A 16,515-nucleotide genomic window follows, 5' to 3' on the forward strand; every position below is an offset into this window, starting at 1 on the left:
TGCTTGCATTTTTGTTTTTCTTCCCGGGTTATTTATACCTTCTGAATCCAATTCTCCCTGTGCAACAAGAGAACCGTTCGGTTCTGCACACATATATTGTATCTAGGATATACCATAACCTATTCAACATGTAAAGGACTGCTTGCCATCTGGGGGAGGGAGTGGAAGGAGGGAGGGGAAAAATCGGAACAGAAGTGAGTGCAAGGGATAATGTTGTAAAAAATTACCCTGGCATGGGTTCTGTCAATAAAAAGTTATTAAAAAAAAATACTGCACAATTTCACACCCCAGATAGCCTGCTTGTCTTTTTGCTCAATTATGTACTCAATTATTCCCTTGAAAGAAACCCTTTTCCTCTTAGCCTGTCACCAATCTTGTCCTGTCAAGGTCTAGTCTTAGATGACTCCTACCATCTGTGGGCCTCTCCTCTTCATATACTGCTGAATGACGCTGGAGATCAGGAAACTACTGACTGGGTTCACTACAAATTTGTTACATATTCTCAATTGATATTCACTGCAGCAAAACAATCCTACATAGCGCTAAGAAAGTACTGATTGTGTTCACCACAAATATGTTACATAGCTCAACTGAGTATTCACTGCAGCAAAGCAATTCTATATATTCCTACTCAATTCATTATCCCATTCACCACAGTAGTTTTCCAAAACTTTCCTATCCCTCAAACCTCCCCTGGACCCTCCTCTGGACCCTCCTTCCTTAACCCTATTAGCTGAAAACCTTGTCTTATATTTCACTGAAAAAATTTAGGTCATTTGCCAAGAACTCCCTTTTCTTCCCCTCCTTATCTCACATCACTTGGTTGCCTTCTCTTCTGTCTTACATGAAGAGGTCTTTTCTCCTTGTTAAGCCAAACCCCTCTGTATCTATAAATAATCACATTCCTTAACATCTTCTCCAGGAAGAAGCTTCTTTTACCAGCCCCATGCTCTCCCTTATCTTCAATCTCTTCATGTTTACTAGCCACTTTCTTATTGCCTACAAATATGTCTATGTCTTCCTCTTCCTCAAAAAATCATCACTTGATCTGCTCATCCCTAATAGCTGTAAACCTATCTCTCTCCTTGCTTTGGTGACTGAACTCCTTAAGATCTTCTATAACTTGGTGTCTCTACTTCCTTCTCACTTTTTAACTCCCAGCAGTCTGGCTTTTGACTAAATCATTCATTTAAGTGAAATAGTTCTCAGTAAAGTTAGCAATGGTTGATAAAATATTTTATCTAATATCTCAGGAGGTAGGTCCTATTATTTTCTCCATTTTATAACTGAGGACACAGAGACAAAGGGAGGTTACTTGTTCAAGGTCACATAGCTGCTTAAGTGGTCAGAGGTGGGATTTGAACTTGGATCTTCTTGACTCCAGACCTAGCACTTTATCCACTGTGCCATCTAATTGCTTCTAATTACTGTTATGGTAGTTATATCAAAATCAACTGAATGCTCAATTAGTTATTAACCAATTAGAAAAAGAATCAATCCTAAATCAGATAATACCATAAAATCTTTCAGCAGTTTTGACCTGACCTATTTAAATGAGCTCCCCAAAAAGGAGAGATGGGAAAAGGCTTAGATTAACCTTGACTTTCACGATTTCTTGCAAAAGTTTAACCTCTATAAAGCTATCACTACAATGAGGAAGCCACAGTTGCCTTAGCTAGCATACCCTTGATTTCCTTGCCAAATAGAGATAGCAGCCAAGGTTAGTACCAGTCAATAATACAAATTCATTTGTAAAACACTGTAGGAGGAGCAGGAGAATGCAGAAGTTTATAAAGAGTATTACCTCTTAACATAACATAAACTGTAGACCCTTAATATGAGACCCTACAGATTGTATCCCAAGAGCACTGATGAAAAGGGCAGGATGGTAGAAAATGAAACAGATTTATCAGCATTTCAGTAATTCTCTTCAAAGAAAGAAGAAATTCAAAAGAGCAGCTGGGCCACATCAAATTCACACTAAGGATATCCAAGCCAGAGGTAAGACAAACTTGAAAATATTACAGATTATTTTCTCAAGGCATAAGAAACATAAAAGGAATTGGAAAAATCAAATGTTAATGTCTATAAAAAATGATAGTTAAGACTTTAGTAATTACATGCCCATATGTCTTCTCTTTCATCTTTATAAAATTGCTATAAAAATGATCTACACACAAATTGAAGAACATCCTTGATAAAATATGAGATGGGATTAGATATCTAAGTTTTCTATAATAGATTATGTCTATATAATCACACAGATAACTGAAAGTTTCAGAGAAAATGAAATCCCACTCTAATTACAAAAATAAAACCTCTGATTTGGCATAGCAAAGTGTAGCCTTCAAGACCCTATCTCCAATAAGAAGTCTCTCAATCACATATTAAGATCTTAATACAAGATTCCTTAATAAGTGCATTCACAAAGACAGTGACCCTCTGATTATCAACATGAAATGAAACTTTAATAAAACAGGGAGAACTAAGTTCACTAAAGATGTTCATTTCTGTCATGCAGAATGTCCTGCACAAGGTCCAAATAGAAAAGGGATTCCTAAGGAAGGAAGGAAACAAGTATTTATTAAGCATTAACTATGTGCCAGGCACCATGCTAAATGCCTTACAGATATTTCATTTGAGACCCTAAAACAACCCTGGGAGGTAGGTGCAATTATCTCCATTTTACAGTTGAAAACACTAAGGCAGATACAAGTTTAATGACTTGCTTGGAGTAATAGTAAGTGGCTAGGCTGGATTATTGAGGTTATCCATGTGTTTCTGTTTACAAATAATATTATGCCATTTGTTTTAAGCATTCAAGTGTCTTCCATGAGATGAGAGGATCTCTGATTTAGAGTTGGATGATACTTTAAAAACCATCTCATCCATCTCTCTTTTTCCATAATTGCTCAAAAGAAACCAAACTTAAGAATCAAAACTAAAGGGATTATTGTTCAGACTAGGACATGCAGTGGAAAGGCCATGAAGTTCAGTACAGATATCTGGGAGAGGCATTGAAGAAGTCAAGTCAAGAAACATTTCTTAAGTACCTATTATGTACCTGGTTCTAAGGTTTAGGGATACAGAAAAAGGCAAAGATAGTCCATACTGTGAGGGATAGAAAATCCTATCCAAAAATGACTACTCAGAGACCTCTCAAAGTAAAAAGCAGAAAAGTTATTTAATAAATTCTTATGAGAATGAGCAGTTCCACCATGAGGAGGGAAAGAGAGAGAGCTCACAGTAGAAGGACTAAAGAAAGGAATAAGATAAAGAGTTTTAATAGTTTTAGTTACAAAGAATTACATCATGAGTTGGAGAACATTAAGAGATAGGTGCCCCTTCCCCCCTTAATTGGATGTTATTCGTGCCAAAAACAGCAGATTCCCTAGTTCTGGGAGGAACCATATATCAGGCAACTAATTGTCCAAACGTTGATAACTTGAACAGCAATAAATGTCATCATTCGAGGTTAAATACATATGTCTAAAATCTAAGTACATATTGGCTACTATTCAACATACTTATGCAGGTCACAGAGACCTAGAGAAACTAAAAATACAGAAGAGGAAGTTAAACGTCCTTGAAGTTCTTCACTTCATCTCTACTCCACTTCACACAGCTGGAAATTCTTCACTTTATTCCTACTCCACCCACACAATACTTCAAGGAGCTGGCTCACAATCTTAAAGGGGGAAACAACATGCAAACAACTATGTATAAACAAGGGTGGGTGAATAGGTGTGTGTGGGGGGGGGGGAGGATGGGAGGGAGAGAGAGGGGGAAAGAGAGAGAGAGAGGGGGAAAGAGAGAGAGAGGGGGAAAGAGAGAGAGAGAGAAGAGAGAGAGAGAGAGAGAGAGAGAGAGAGAGAGAGGAGAGAGAGAGAGAGAGAGAGAGAGAGAGAGAGAGAGAGAGAGAGAGAGAGACAGAGAGGATATCAGAAAGATGGCATTAACCTTGAGGAAGATCAGGAAAGGGTTCTTACAAAAGGAGGGATTTTAGCTGAGACTTGAAGCCATGGGAACCAAGCAGTAGAAGAATGAGCATTCTAGAGATTTTCCATTGTCAGGCAATGGTATAGTTCATGCAAGCCATGGGAAGGAGCGTAGTATCAATAGAAGGAAGACAAGTATAAAAAACTATAAAGACAGGAAAGTGCCAGGTTAAGAAACCAAAAGAAGATTTTATATTTGTTCTGGAGGTTATAAGGAGCCCTTGAAGTTTATTGAATAGGAGATGTGGTCAGATTTGTACTTTAGGAAGGTAACATCGAAAGCTTTGTGGAGAATGGACTGGAGTGGCAAGAGATGAGACAGGGAGATCAACAGGCTACTGAAACAGTTCAGTGATGAGGTGATGAGAACCTGCACTGAGACCTTGGCAGTATCAGAGGAGAGAAGCAGGTCTGAGTAGAAGCCAGATGTGGGAGTTTTATGATATGTTTATATCAAAGCTGAAAGGTCCACCTAGTCCAATCTGTGCCCAAGAGGACCTCCAACAATGTCCTCAACAGGTGGTTATCCAGCCTTTGAGAATCTTCAGCAAGAAGGAAACTCATCTCCTTCCAAGTCAGCATATTCCATTCTAATTATCAGCTGTATCTTCTAATGATTTTTTTTAATCCTCTTAAGTTTTTCCTTATGTCAATGCCAAATCTATCCTTCTGTAACTGTCAATCACAACTCCCAATTCTTACTTCCCATGCTAAACAGAACAATCCTCTTCCACACACTTCTTTCTACAACCTGAAAACAGCTATCATTTCCCTTTTTAAAACTTATCTTCTCCAGGCCAAACATTCTCAATTTCTTCAGCTGATTCTTCCAGGATATGTTCTCCAGTTTTCTAATCACACTGGTCCTCTTTTCTGGACATGCTCCAGAAAAGCGTTGTTTTGGTGCTCATCATGTCCAATGTTGCCTGATTCTTGTTGAGGAAAATATTCACAACATAAAGACTTCTGAGAAGTCTAAAAACTCTTAACTTCATTTGTTAAACCTGAACCAGATATTCTGACATACTTTTGTCATTCTCTCTTATGATCATCCCTGTACTGAAGTCACTACGTATCAAAGTATAAATGACTGAGTTTGGAGGACCCTGTAAAATTCTTTATGAAATTTGTCTTCTTAATCCTCTCTATTAGAGAGGTCTCTATTAGACTGGTGTACTAGTTGCAAATGTCTTTATAATTTTCCTTTAGCTGACACTCATTATGAACACTTCAAAATGAGATGACCCAGTATTCCATTAAAATGACATTTATTATTGCCTTTGGCTACAGGATAACTCAGATAATTCCTTTTCCTCTTCATGAAGAACCTCTGAGCCATCCTTCCATTTAGTTGTAACTTCGTCTTATTGCTTAATCAAAAGAAAGGCAATATTGACACAGTTCAGTTCTTCCAATGGTATGTCAATAAATTGGTCATTTAAATATTTCCCAGTATTCTCTGTTCCCTTCTCTGCTACTCCATTACTATCACCATGGAAGCAAAAGGGAGATACAGAAGACTGCGGGCCATTTTTCATTGTTCCTTGGATTATTACTATGTAATTCATTACTAAGTAGTCAATCTACTGAAGTTTCTTTAGATTTAGGTGGATTGGACAGCAAAAATCAGCATGGTAGAACTTGCCAGAACTTGTGTTCAGCAAGCAGGGATTTTAGGAACCTAGGTTCATCTCCAAGCCAGGAGAAAGCATATGTATTAGCTCTGGGACAATGCATATGTGGGAAGGAACATTTGAATCTCTAAACAGCTCTATTACAGAGAAAAAGATTTGAATGCTGCTACCTTTAAATGGCTCCTCACCCCTTGAAGTGACCAAAATGTTTTGTTTACTAAAGCTGTGTGACAGAGTGGATGGAGACATTCCTTCCCTCTTCTCAGTCATGAAGCCCCAGGTTCAAGTCTGACATCTCTGTGTGAATCAAATTAAGCCACTTAACTTCAATATCCCAAGCATTCTCAAGCTATCAATTATACAATACTTGGACATCTGCATTGCTAGATGGAGTTTCCTCACTGACACTTCCCTACACCAAGAAAGTCATAGTTGTGAACAAAAATATAAAAGAATTACTAATCTTTATCTGATAAAGCTATTAATTGTTGTTCTCGTTAATTAAATTACTTTATATGGTAACTTGCATGATGAAAACAAGGTTGCTTTGTCCCCTTTTACTCTGACATGGTGGTAAGGGTAGTACCAGCTAGGTGGTAGTGAATAAAGTTCTGGGCCTGTAAACAAGAGGACTCATTTTTCTGAGTTAAAATCTGGCTTCAGATATTTATTAGCCATGTGACCCTAGGCAAGTCACTTAACTCTGTTTACCTTGTTTCATCTGTAAAATGAACTGGAGAAAGAAATGGAAATCACTCTGGTGTCTTTGCCAAGAAAACTCCAAATGGGGTCATGAAGAGTCAGACATAATTGAAAAACTACTCAAAAACAACAATAACAATAGAAATCTAACATGATAAAAACAGTGTTTTCAAGAAGGGGAACCAGTTTCAGGTTGAAGCTATAAGAGTGCACTATTGCCACTTTATTTTGAAGTTTGCAAGTTTGAGACACAAATAACTACTGATCTGCTCTCCCACTGCCCAGAGGCACTTCATAGGTAATTAAAGTAAGCCTCAAGATGTTCAGTGGTCTTGCTTTTGGCCACATAGTGCAAACAACCAGGCCTCAGTGAAGGGCATGGTTAACTAAGAGACTAACTTCCTATTTTTATCCATTTAAAAATAAAAATAACTTCATTACAACAGCTAAACATAACATTAAAGAATCCTGAATCCTAAATTATTTTAGAAGCATAAGCAACCTCTTGTGATGAAATGGTGTTTATACCCAAAAGGCAGCCTCAATTCAGACAGAAGACTACTCAAGCAAGGTTCCTTGTCTTTTTGTGGCTTTCACAGTCACCAACTGAGAAAAGAAACAGAGCAAGATTTCTTCAATTAAGGCCATGTGCCCCTAGCTTTGCACAACCTTTTCCCAGTTTTTCCTCTACGTGGTATCCTTTTGTTTACTTTGAACACTGTAATTCAACATACCATCAGTATAACTACACAATTCCTTGCAAAGACTGAATTTCACAATACATATAGGTAAATATCCAGTTATTGGGATTGTAATATTTGCTTGTAAGTTAATATCCCTAAAACGTACAAAGTCAGTTCCACTACAAGGAGAACTATTTCCTAAATAAACAGTATATTTGTACTTAATTGTGCTTAAATTAAGCACATAAGTTAAAAACCTATAGGACTAACAGACAAGTATTGGTTAACTATGAGATGAAGGAATAACACATGCTTCCATTCTCAGTTGTGCTTTCTCTATATAAGTAAAGCAACAGAAGTACTGAATGATTCATTTTGCTTGCTAAGCATGAAACTAAAGCTGGATGATGAGGCAGGGAAGTATTGTGACTTGTGTTTGTGGAGGGAGTAAAATTATGGATCCATTAAAGGTACCAAACATAACAATCCAGTATGGCACATAAATTAAACAAAAATACAAATATCTAAGTACAAACTTCAGACTGAATTAGCTGAGCTGGGAGTTAGCCCAAATTTATTATTTCCCCACGGCTAAGTTACACATTTTCCCTACTACTTTCCTCAATTCAAAAGTCACCTAGATTGTGCTTATTCCAGCTATTTTTCTGGGTCTGCCCCTGCCATCCTGCTGGTGGGGAAAAAAATAGGCTTTTAAGTAGCCAGTTTGCCTGTATCAGAGCAAAAAGGTCAATAATCCTTCTCAGCCTGGCTAAATAAGTAAGTGACTATCGGCTTGCTTTCTTCTGGAAACTAGACAGAAAAGCTCATTCATTACTTCATTAATCTGATCAATGGATAGTTATTAATGCCTACTGAGTACAAATAGATAAAATAATCACTGTCCTCAAGGACTTCTAAGTCCAGTAAGGGAGATAAAGCTTGTTAAAGCAAAAAAGAGAGAGGTACAAAGTGCAGGGGAACTTGGAATAAGCCAAGCTCAAGTATACAGGAGCACTAGTCCAATCTTATTTTTATGGACAAGGAGACAGACAAGTCCAGTCTCTTGACCAAGAGCTGATAGCTGAAATGTGGTTCTTTGGTTCCCCAGCCAAGGCTTTTGCCACCAAAGTCCAGCTGCTGCGGGTGGGATGGCTATGCTGGGAGGGATAGAAATGGGGAAGGCTTCATGGAGGAGGCATCTGAGGTGGGCCTTCAAGAATGACAAGATTTCAACAGAAAGAGCTTAGGGAAAGAAACACCAAGCAACGACACAGATACAGAGCATGTTAGGGGACCAGCAAACAGTTCAATTTTGCTATGACAATGTATGAAATCAAAGCGGGGACAGGGAGAACCATGAAGGTTTTCAATATAGAAGTAACAAAGCTACACCTGGGGAAGATTTAAGTATATAGTAGTATGGATGGAGTTCCATCTTCTAAACTTCCTCATTTTCGTCAAAGGCAGAAATTTTTCTTCCCACCCCACACATCCAACAAGTTACCAATTCTTGCCACTTCCACAACCACATCAATTCTTGAATTTAAGTCATTCTACTGTTTTGATCACCACATTTCAAGCACTCAAGACCTCTGACTTAGCTATTGCTATAGTCTCCTAACTGGTCTCCTTGCTTCAATTCTTTCCCCCTTCCAATCCATTCTCCTCACAGTGATTCTCCTGGGAAAGTCACTTCACTTCTGTCTGCCTCAGTTTCTTCATCAATATGATGGGGAAGATAATAACACCAACTTCTTGCTGTTCAGATAAAAAAAAAAGACAACCTATAGAGCAGGTTTGAAAGCCTTAATTATCCTATATAAATGCTAGATATTATTTATTTTGTATAGACACATGTTATGTAAATGCTAGGTATCATTTATTCTGTATAGACACATGTTATATAAATGCTAGATATCATTTATTCTGTATAGAGACATATGTTGTCTCTTTCAATAAGATGTAATCTCTGCATTTTGACTGTTTCATTCTTTATATTTGTTATCCCAAGTCCTAGCATAATGCCTTGATTTAGTAGGCATTGTTGATTGGCCAGATAGAAGACTATTGAAATAGTCCAGAAAATAAGAAATGAGGACCTGAACAACTGGTATAAGTTGAAATGGTATAAAAGGAATAGAAGCAATACTGAGAAAGAAAGGAAAGAACGAAAACAGGACTTGGGAACTGATTAGACTGGAAGCAGGGGATTCTGAAGAAAAAAAAGGGAGGTAAGCATTTATTAAGTGCTCACTATATACCAGGGACTGTGCTAAGTGCTTTATAAATATCCCATTTGATCCCCACAATGATCTTCAAGATTGTTGTGCTATTATTATTCCCATTTTACAGTTGAGGAAACTGAAGCAAAGAGTGATAACTCATCCTCACAACAATTCTGGGAAGTAGGTGCTATTATTATTCCATTTTAAAGTTTAAAAAACTTGAACAAGTCAAACGGCTTGCTTAGGATCACACGGTATCTGAGACCAGATTTGAACTCAATTTCCTCACTCCAGATCCACTGCTCTGTCCACTGTGCCATCTAGCTGCCAAAGATAGAAAGAAGAAAGAGTCAAAATGACTCAAGTTGCATTTATTCTCTCTAATACCAGACATAGCTCAATTTTGGGGGACTGCTTTCTCATGAATTAAAGTGGTTTTTAATTTTTCCTGATAAAAAGGTCAGGGAAATCAAGGAATAAATAGAAAACTGTTAGTTGCATGGGAAACTTATGATATGAACCCTGTCTGGAGATAGATCATCTAGTCAGAAAAGATCCAAGAGACCAGTTAGCCTAATCATCTCATTTTATAGATGAGGAAATTGTAGTCCTGGGAAGTTACATGATTTGCTCATGGTCACACAGGCTTTTGAGTCTGGGGCAAGATTTGAAGTCTTCTGATTCCCGAGCAAGAAATACACCCAGCACCCAGTTCTAAAGGCAGAACTTAGGACCTGCAAAAAGGGTGGCTGTCCTCCCCATCCCCACCCCCTTCAGCTTTCACAAATCCACACCCACGTCTTTCTCCTTGAACTGCTTCCCTCTGGGATCAGTCTGGTACTCCCATTTTTTTAGCCACTAGGAGCTGGAGGAGGGAGGGAAGTCTGAAAGGGAACTACAAATGAGATTAAAGGAGGAGGCAAATCTGGCAGATCATTGGGAAAAAGATGAAAAAAGAAGGCCCTGTTCCTAAATGCTGGCAGATATTACACCAGGGAGAATAAGCACTCTCTTATTTTTTTAAATGTCTTTTTTCCCCCTTTTGACCTTTACAGAAAAAATAAAAGTAGCGAGAAACCCTTGGGAAATAAGCTCAGCTGCAGTTACAAATTTTGAAAAACCTTGAAAAGGAAGTGAAATATTCCTGCTTAACGAATGATGCCAAAGATGTTGAGGGGGCACACCCAAAAAATCCCCTGGGCCTGGATCGCTCAGTTTTCATGTGAAAGATCTCAATCCATTCCCCTCCTTGCTCCAGCCTTTTGCCTTTTCATCCTAATGTTTCATTAAACCCAGGGAATAGAAGGTCTCAGGGTTCAGTAAAACATGTTACCACCACTGCTCCTCCCCATCAAGGAAGAAGAATAAATGGTCTCCACAGCCCTCCCAGACCCAGCTGGATAAATGTGGAAGTCAGGCAGAAACAAACAGAAAGGGAAAATGAAGAGGAATCCCTGACCCTCTTTCTTTTTCTTTCCTAGAGGTCAGGATCTCAAGGAGCATACTGAGTCCAAAGAATGGCTGCTTCTCTACTTTCTCCTACACGTGTATAAACTGAGTGTTCTTGTTTTTCAGGTGTATAAACAGCTGTTTCTCATGTATAAAAAAGGTCATATGGACTCAAATACATGGATTTTCTCAGGTTCCCACGCAGCCTTAGAGATTAACCTCTATCTTCTCATCTTGACTTCATTTTGAGATTTTCCAGCTACTTAGAGAACCTCTCTTGCTGTGAATTCAAATTCAACTTATTTATAATTGAACTCATCTTTATAATCAAACTAATTCTCTGACATGTATTGGATCTACCACCATTATTGCCATCTCCCATACTAAAAACCTGGAAGATCACCCTTGACTCTCTCCCCCATGCCTTTAATTTGTCACATCATGTTATTATTTTCTTTAATATGTTTCAGCTTCATACATTTTTCTCTTTCCCTACTTCTTCCATCCCCCTAGTCCCTACCCCTTCACACCTTATACTCTCCTCCACAAATGAAATCCTTCCTGTATGCAGTTTCCAAAGTAATTTTCCTTGGTTAAAAAACAAAAACAAACCTCTAGTAATGGCTCCCTGTCAAACTCTTCTTTGTGGTTTTGCAAGACAACATAAGAATTTCGTCCTACTTTTCCCTATCCATATTTCCTACTTTTTGTTTTTTTAATCACAGGTTTCCTAAGCTAGAAAAGACCTTATTCGGCATCTCATCCTAGTTCTCTCATTTTACAGATAACATACATGTCATACTCCAATCAGACCAGTAACTTCTCTGTCCTCACCAATCTGCTCTGATGCAACCCACAAGCATTTATTCACTGCCCACTATGGGTAAAGCCATTTTGTTCAATCTACTGGGTATACGAATGCAAATAAAAACTGGATCAAGCAGTCAAGGAGAAGGTAAAAGTGACTTATGACTGCTCCTGCTTTCTAGTCTTGGCTCACACTATTCTGCATACTCCTCCCCTTTAGCTGTCCAAATACCAACCATCTCTCAAGGCCTAATTCAAGCAGCACCTCCTCCCTGAAACATTCACCAAAAACTAGAGCTTACATTAAAAAACTCTGTTCTTTGAACTATAGTCCCACCATTATCACACAGCTAGGCCCTTAATTATTCCGTTTCATTGTTGGCATTTTTCTTTCTCTAACTCAAAATTCATGAAGGGCAGGACCCATACCTTCTGATCTGACTCCATCTGTATCTCCTATAGCAATGGACACAAAGCTTCTTCTTTTGGAGGGGGAGGGGTTTAAGTGACTTACCAGGGTCATACAGCTAGGAAGTGTTAAGTGTTTGAGGCCGGATTTGAACTCAGGTCCTCTGGACTACAGAGCTGGTGCTCTACCCACTTCGTCATTCAACTGCCCCTGACACAAAGCTTCTTAGCATAAAAGAAGAGGCTCCTCTGGTCCCCTCAGCTCACTACCAGTCTTCCTCCCTGCTTTGACTTCATGAAGCACTTTGTTTTGCACCTCTCTTTGTATTTACGTATGACGTCGTGCCTTACATGCATCTGAATTGGACTGATATAATGCCTATGTGTCAGATACCGTACAAGTATTTTTTGCCAATGGGATCTCATTTGATCCTCACAACAACCCTGGGAGGTAGATGCTATCATTGTTCAGTCACTTTTTTTCAGCTGTGTCTGATTCTCCATGATCCCAACTGGGGTTTTCTTGGCAACCATACTAGAGTAGTGATTTGCCATTTCCTTCTCTGACTTATTTTATAAGTGAGGAAACTGAGACAAACTGGGTTAAGTGACTTGTTCAGGGTCACACAGTGGTGTTTGAGGTGAACTCAGATCTTCCTGACTCCAGGCCCAGTGCTCTATATAGCTGCCTTTAATATGGCCATTTGACAGATGAAGAAACTTAAGGCAAACTAGGTGAAGTGACTAGGCTAAGGTCACACAGCAAGGTATTGTCTAAAGCCAGATTTGAACATAGGCAGGTTCTTCTGTTTCCAGGGCCAAGCTCTATCCACTGCGATACCTAGCTGCCTCTAAATGGAATCATTCCTTTGCTAAATGGCAAACTCCATCTCATTTACTATCTCTCCCAGCACCTAGCATGGTGCTCAGCACACAAGTCTTTAATTAATAAATGCTTACTAAATCTTTACAGCCTAGTTACCAACAACACTACCCTGAAGATTCCCCAACAGCTGTACTGATCATCAGCTCTTTCAAGGCAGCCCCAGCCATATGGGTTTCCTTCCTGCCTGGGGCCAAGGGGAAGGTGGGTACAGAAACATGTGCCATCTTGGATTAGCTAATGGATTACATTCTTAGGGAAACAAATCCTTTCTAAAATGTAAATTTCATCAGTTTTAAAAGTATGTGTTACCTGTTATTGGGGTCACAAAATCTCATTGGTACCCATTTTAAAGCCCTATCAAAGCAGGTTAGGAATAACTAGGGGGCTGAATATATACTTCAGAAAACTTGATTATCAAATTACAATATTGACGATTAGAGGCTTAAGAGTTGGGAGGGTCTTGGGGACTATCTAATCAAATCTCTTCATTTTTGAGAAGGAAACTGAGACTAAAAAGAGATTGTCACTTACACAAATATCATCCATCTCTTTCCATCCTTCGCCCTCCCCTCCCCTACTTCTCCGGTAAATGGCAGCCCACTGATTCCAAATACAGTGCTCATTTTACTATGTCCCACTGCCTCTCCTAGTTCATTTGTCATTCAAGCAGGATACAAGCAGGAAAAGGAATTTGAATTTTCTAGTGAGTATGTGAGCTCTCTCAGAATTTACTACTCAATGTTCAGCCATCAATCCACCCTGTTGATGCCAATGAAATCATTTTAATTATTGCTTTCCATTCTAGTTACTTGGCTTCCAATTTTAAGGAAACCTCTTTCCCTCTCCCAATAAACTTCTGATTCTCACCACTCTCCCGAAGAGTTTTGGTCAAGTCCTCCACCAGAGCCACCGCCTCCTTGCTGCTCTCTGGCCGATGCTCCCTCAACCAAGCCTGAATCTCCGAAGGCAGCAGTGCTAGCATCTGCTCCTTTGTACGAAGTTCTGGCCTTAACCAGCGCTGACAGAGTTCCCTCAGTCTGCTGAGAGATTCCCTGGGCTCAGCAGTCTCCTGATACTCAACTTTACTTTTAATCTGATGGAAGGATTCAGTGTCACAGCTGTCCCCCTGCAGGGCGAAGCCAGGCTTCCAGGAGGAATCCTCATCTTCTAGTATCATTGTAGAGGCCTCTTCCTCCTCCTCCTCCTCCTCCTCTTCTGTTGCCTGAGCCAAAGAATCCAAGGTGGCAGTCATTCCTGGGACTTCTCCAGCCATTGTCCAACTCTGGAGGAAGATGTCCCTCTAACTGTTGCTTGCACTTGAAGGCTCAAACCTTGATCTTCTCTGGTGAGTCACTTCTAAGAGAGATTTGACAGAATGAGTCTGTTAACAGCAGTGCTATACAATAAATCATTTCCACAATCAGTAAGCACCTATGCAACTCTACATACCTGGCACGATGCTAAACACTAGGGATACAAAGAAAATGTGAAAATAACCCCTCAAGACAATACGCACATATAGATAAATATGCAAGATATCAAGTTGATTCAAGGGAATCCTTAGGTATAGATACTAACAACTCACACAGGCCACAAAATAATCACCAAACCAACAGTACCCTCTCAGCAGTAAGAGAAGAATGATCTGATCCTAAATTGAAATGTATTTTCCTGTGGGGAGTCAAGTTTAAAACTCCGCACCGCAACCACCACTTTTCAAACTACGGACCGTATTTCTTCCCTCAAGGCTAAAGGATGGTTCCTGTGGAAAGGAGCCATGACCACACATTCTCTGGCAGTCTAAGGACAGCAAGGCTGAACTGCCCGGTCCTTATTCCACCTATCACTTTAGCCTGTGACCTTGGACCCGTTACTGCGGCTCACCACCGGCAAACTTCTGTGACTTCATTCCTCTACCTCTTAAATACACGGATGATAATATTTACTTGCAAGGGAATCGGAACAATACAAAAGGAGAGAAAACATCCAAGCCCCGTGGCTCCTCTACAAAGCCCACAGAGCCCTGCAACGTTATCAAGGAGCCAAAAGAGGAAAATCAGAGCAGAGAAAAGCTCAAGCAGATTCCCGCACCAGAGGTAATTGCTGAAAGCTAAGGGTAGCTAGTAATAGAAAGAACAGAGACCAGGCGTGTGTCTACAGTGTGGCTCTGCCATTAATGGAGCGGATAAGTCACTCAACCTGTTAACTCAAATTTCACCACCTGTAAAAAGAAGGGAAGGCTGGAGATTGGTCCGGCCGACGTTTCAAGCCCCTTAGCTCCAAACTTCGGTGGACCTCGCAGACCCCTGGGGGTTTGTGCAGGTGACGCCCAACTAGGAACAAACTCTCATTCCGGTTATTAAGGAAATGGCCAGGAAGCTGCGATGCTCCAGGTGCGGGAGCACCACTATGACACCAGGATCCGGGGGAGCAGTTACATAAAGCGAGGCTGCAGGGATGGGGAGTCCCTTATTAATGAAAGGCTCAGAGAAGAGACTTGGGAACATCAGCAGCACGGGGCGCAGAGGGCAGTCACGCAAAGCGAAACGGTCCGGCTAGGGGTGGGCAGCGGCTCCGCAGGACCCCCGCCCCCGGTGAGCTGCCGGGCCCGTTATTCCTTCAATCCCCACACCTCCCCCGCAGGGATCCGCTCTTCCCTTCGCTCCCGGCGCCTCCGGACTCACCGTGGCTCGAGGGGCCCGGCGGGCCGGGGGACTAAGGGCGCTTCCCCGCGAAGGGCGCCCGGGACGCGGACACGGAGGTGGCGCGCGCCCCCGGGCTCAGCGGAGCTCCCGGGCCAGCTCGGGCTGGACGCTCCGGCGCCGAGAACAATGGACAGGAAAAACCCGCCCATCTCCTCCCGCAATTGGTCTTCGCGAAGGCGGCCCTGGGAACTCTCCCCAGCTACTGGCAGTAACAACTGTCAGGTGGTCTGGGATAGGGAGGGAATTGACTAGCGTTGTGGTAAGGTATTATGGGAGTTGTAGTCGGGGCTCTGAGGCTGAAGCTCGTCATTTTTTGAATGAGACTGCCGGTAATGAGGAGTTTATAGAATCCACTACCGAGCAGTTAATTTCCCGAGGCAAAATATTTTCCCTGATTATGTTTCAGGTTCCCTATCAGCTTAGTGTAGTGGAAAGAGCGCTGGTTCTAGGCTTAGGATCTGAGTTCAGATCCTACCCTTGTACTTCTGTGATCAGGGGCAACTTAATATTGCTTCTCTAACCCTCCATAAAGGGCTCTTTCATAAAATGAGCGGATCTAGCTAGATGATCTCTAAAGATCCTTCCAGATCTAATGTAATAGATCTTAAAGTGTGACACGTGAATTGGAGTCATTGGTTATCTCTAAACAGCCTTTCAATCCCCCAGTATCTGTGAATGCTGGGTCAAGCAGCTCCGGTAATGTTGTTAGATCAAACCAGTGTCAGAGAAATAAGCGAATGAAAAATACCTTAATTTTTTCGGTTCAGAGTCTCTTGGACACGCACTGGACAGAAAGACCAAATTTTTTCCTTCCCTAGGGTCCCCTCACTTTTTATAAAAACAAGGGAGCAGCTGCTTGGGAAGCTCGGTAACTGGAGATGACTGGTGATTGAGATAGGGATTCTTTAAGAAGCTGGGATCCAATCCCAGGCTCAGATTATCTCATTGGCAGGGCCAGCTGTCTAATTTTGTAATTTCAGAGGCCCCTTTTCTCCCCAGGAAAATATCTCCCCCACCT

The 16,515-nt window shown here is 40.8% G+C and overlaps 1 protein-coding gene across 1 annotated transcript in view; it reads right to left on the reverse strand.

Annotated features, from left to right (window-relative positions):
- ZSCAN2 (zinc finger and SCAN domain containing 2) overlaps positions 1 to 15,605 on the reverse strand; it is a 29,852-nt gene extending 14,247 nt beyond the window's left edge. The window contains exons 1-2 of the mRNA XM_051981218.1: positions 15,477 to 15,605; positions 13,660 to 14,148 (exon numbers count right to left, since the gene is read on the reverse strand). Coding sequence (XP_051837178.1) covers positions 13,660 to 14,065 — 406 coding nt within the window. The 5' untranslated portion in view covers positions 14,066 to 14,148; positions 15,477 to 15,605. The remainder of the gene's footprint in view (positions 1 to 13,659; positions 14,149 to 15,476) is intronic.
- Positions 15,606 to 16,515: the final 910 nt, after the last annotated feature.

The sequence above is a fragment of the Antechinus flavipes genome, chromosome 2 (assembly GCF_016432865.1).
Source record: "Antechinus flavipes isolate AdamAnt ecotype Samford, QLD, Australia chromosome 2, AdamAnt_v2, whole genome shotgun sequence".
Lineage (NCBI taxonomy): Eukaryota > Metazoa > Chordata > Mammalia > Dasyuromorphia > Dasyuridae > Antechinus > Antechinus flavipes.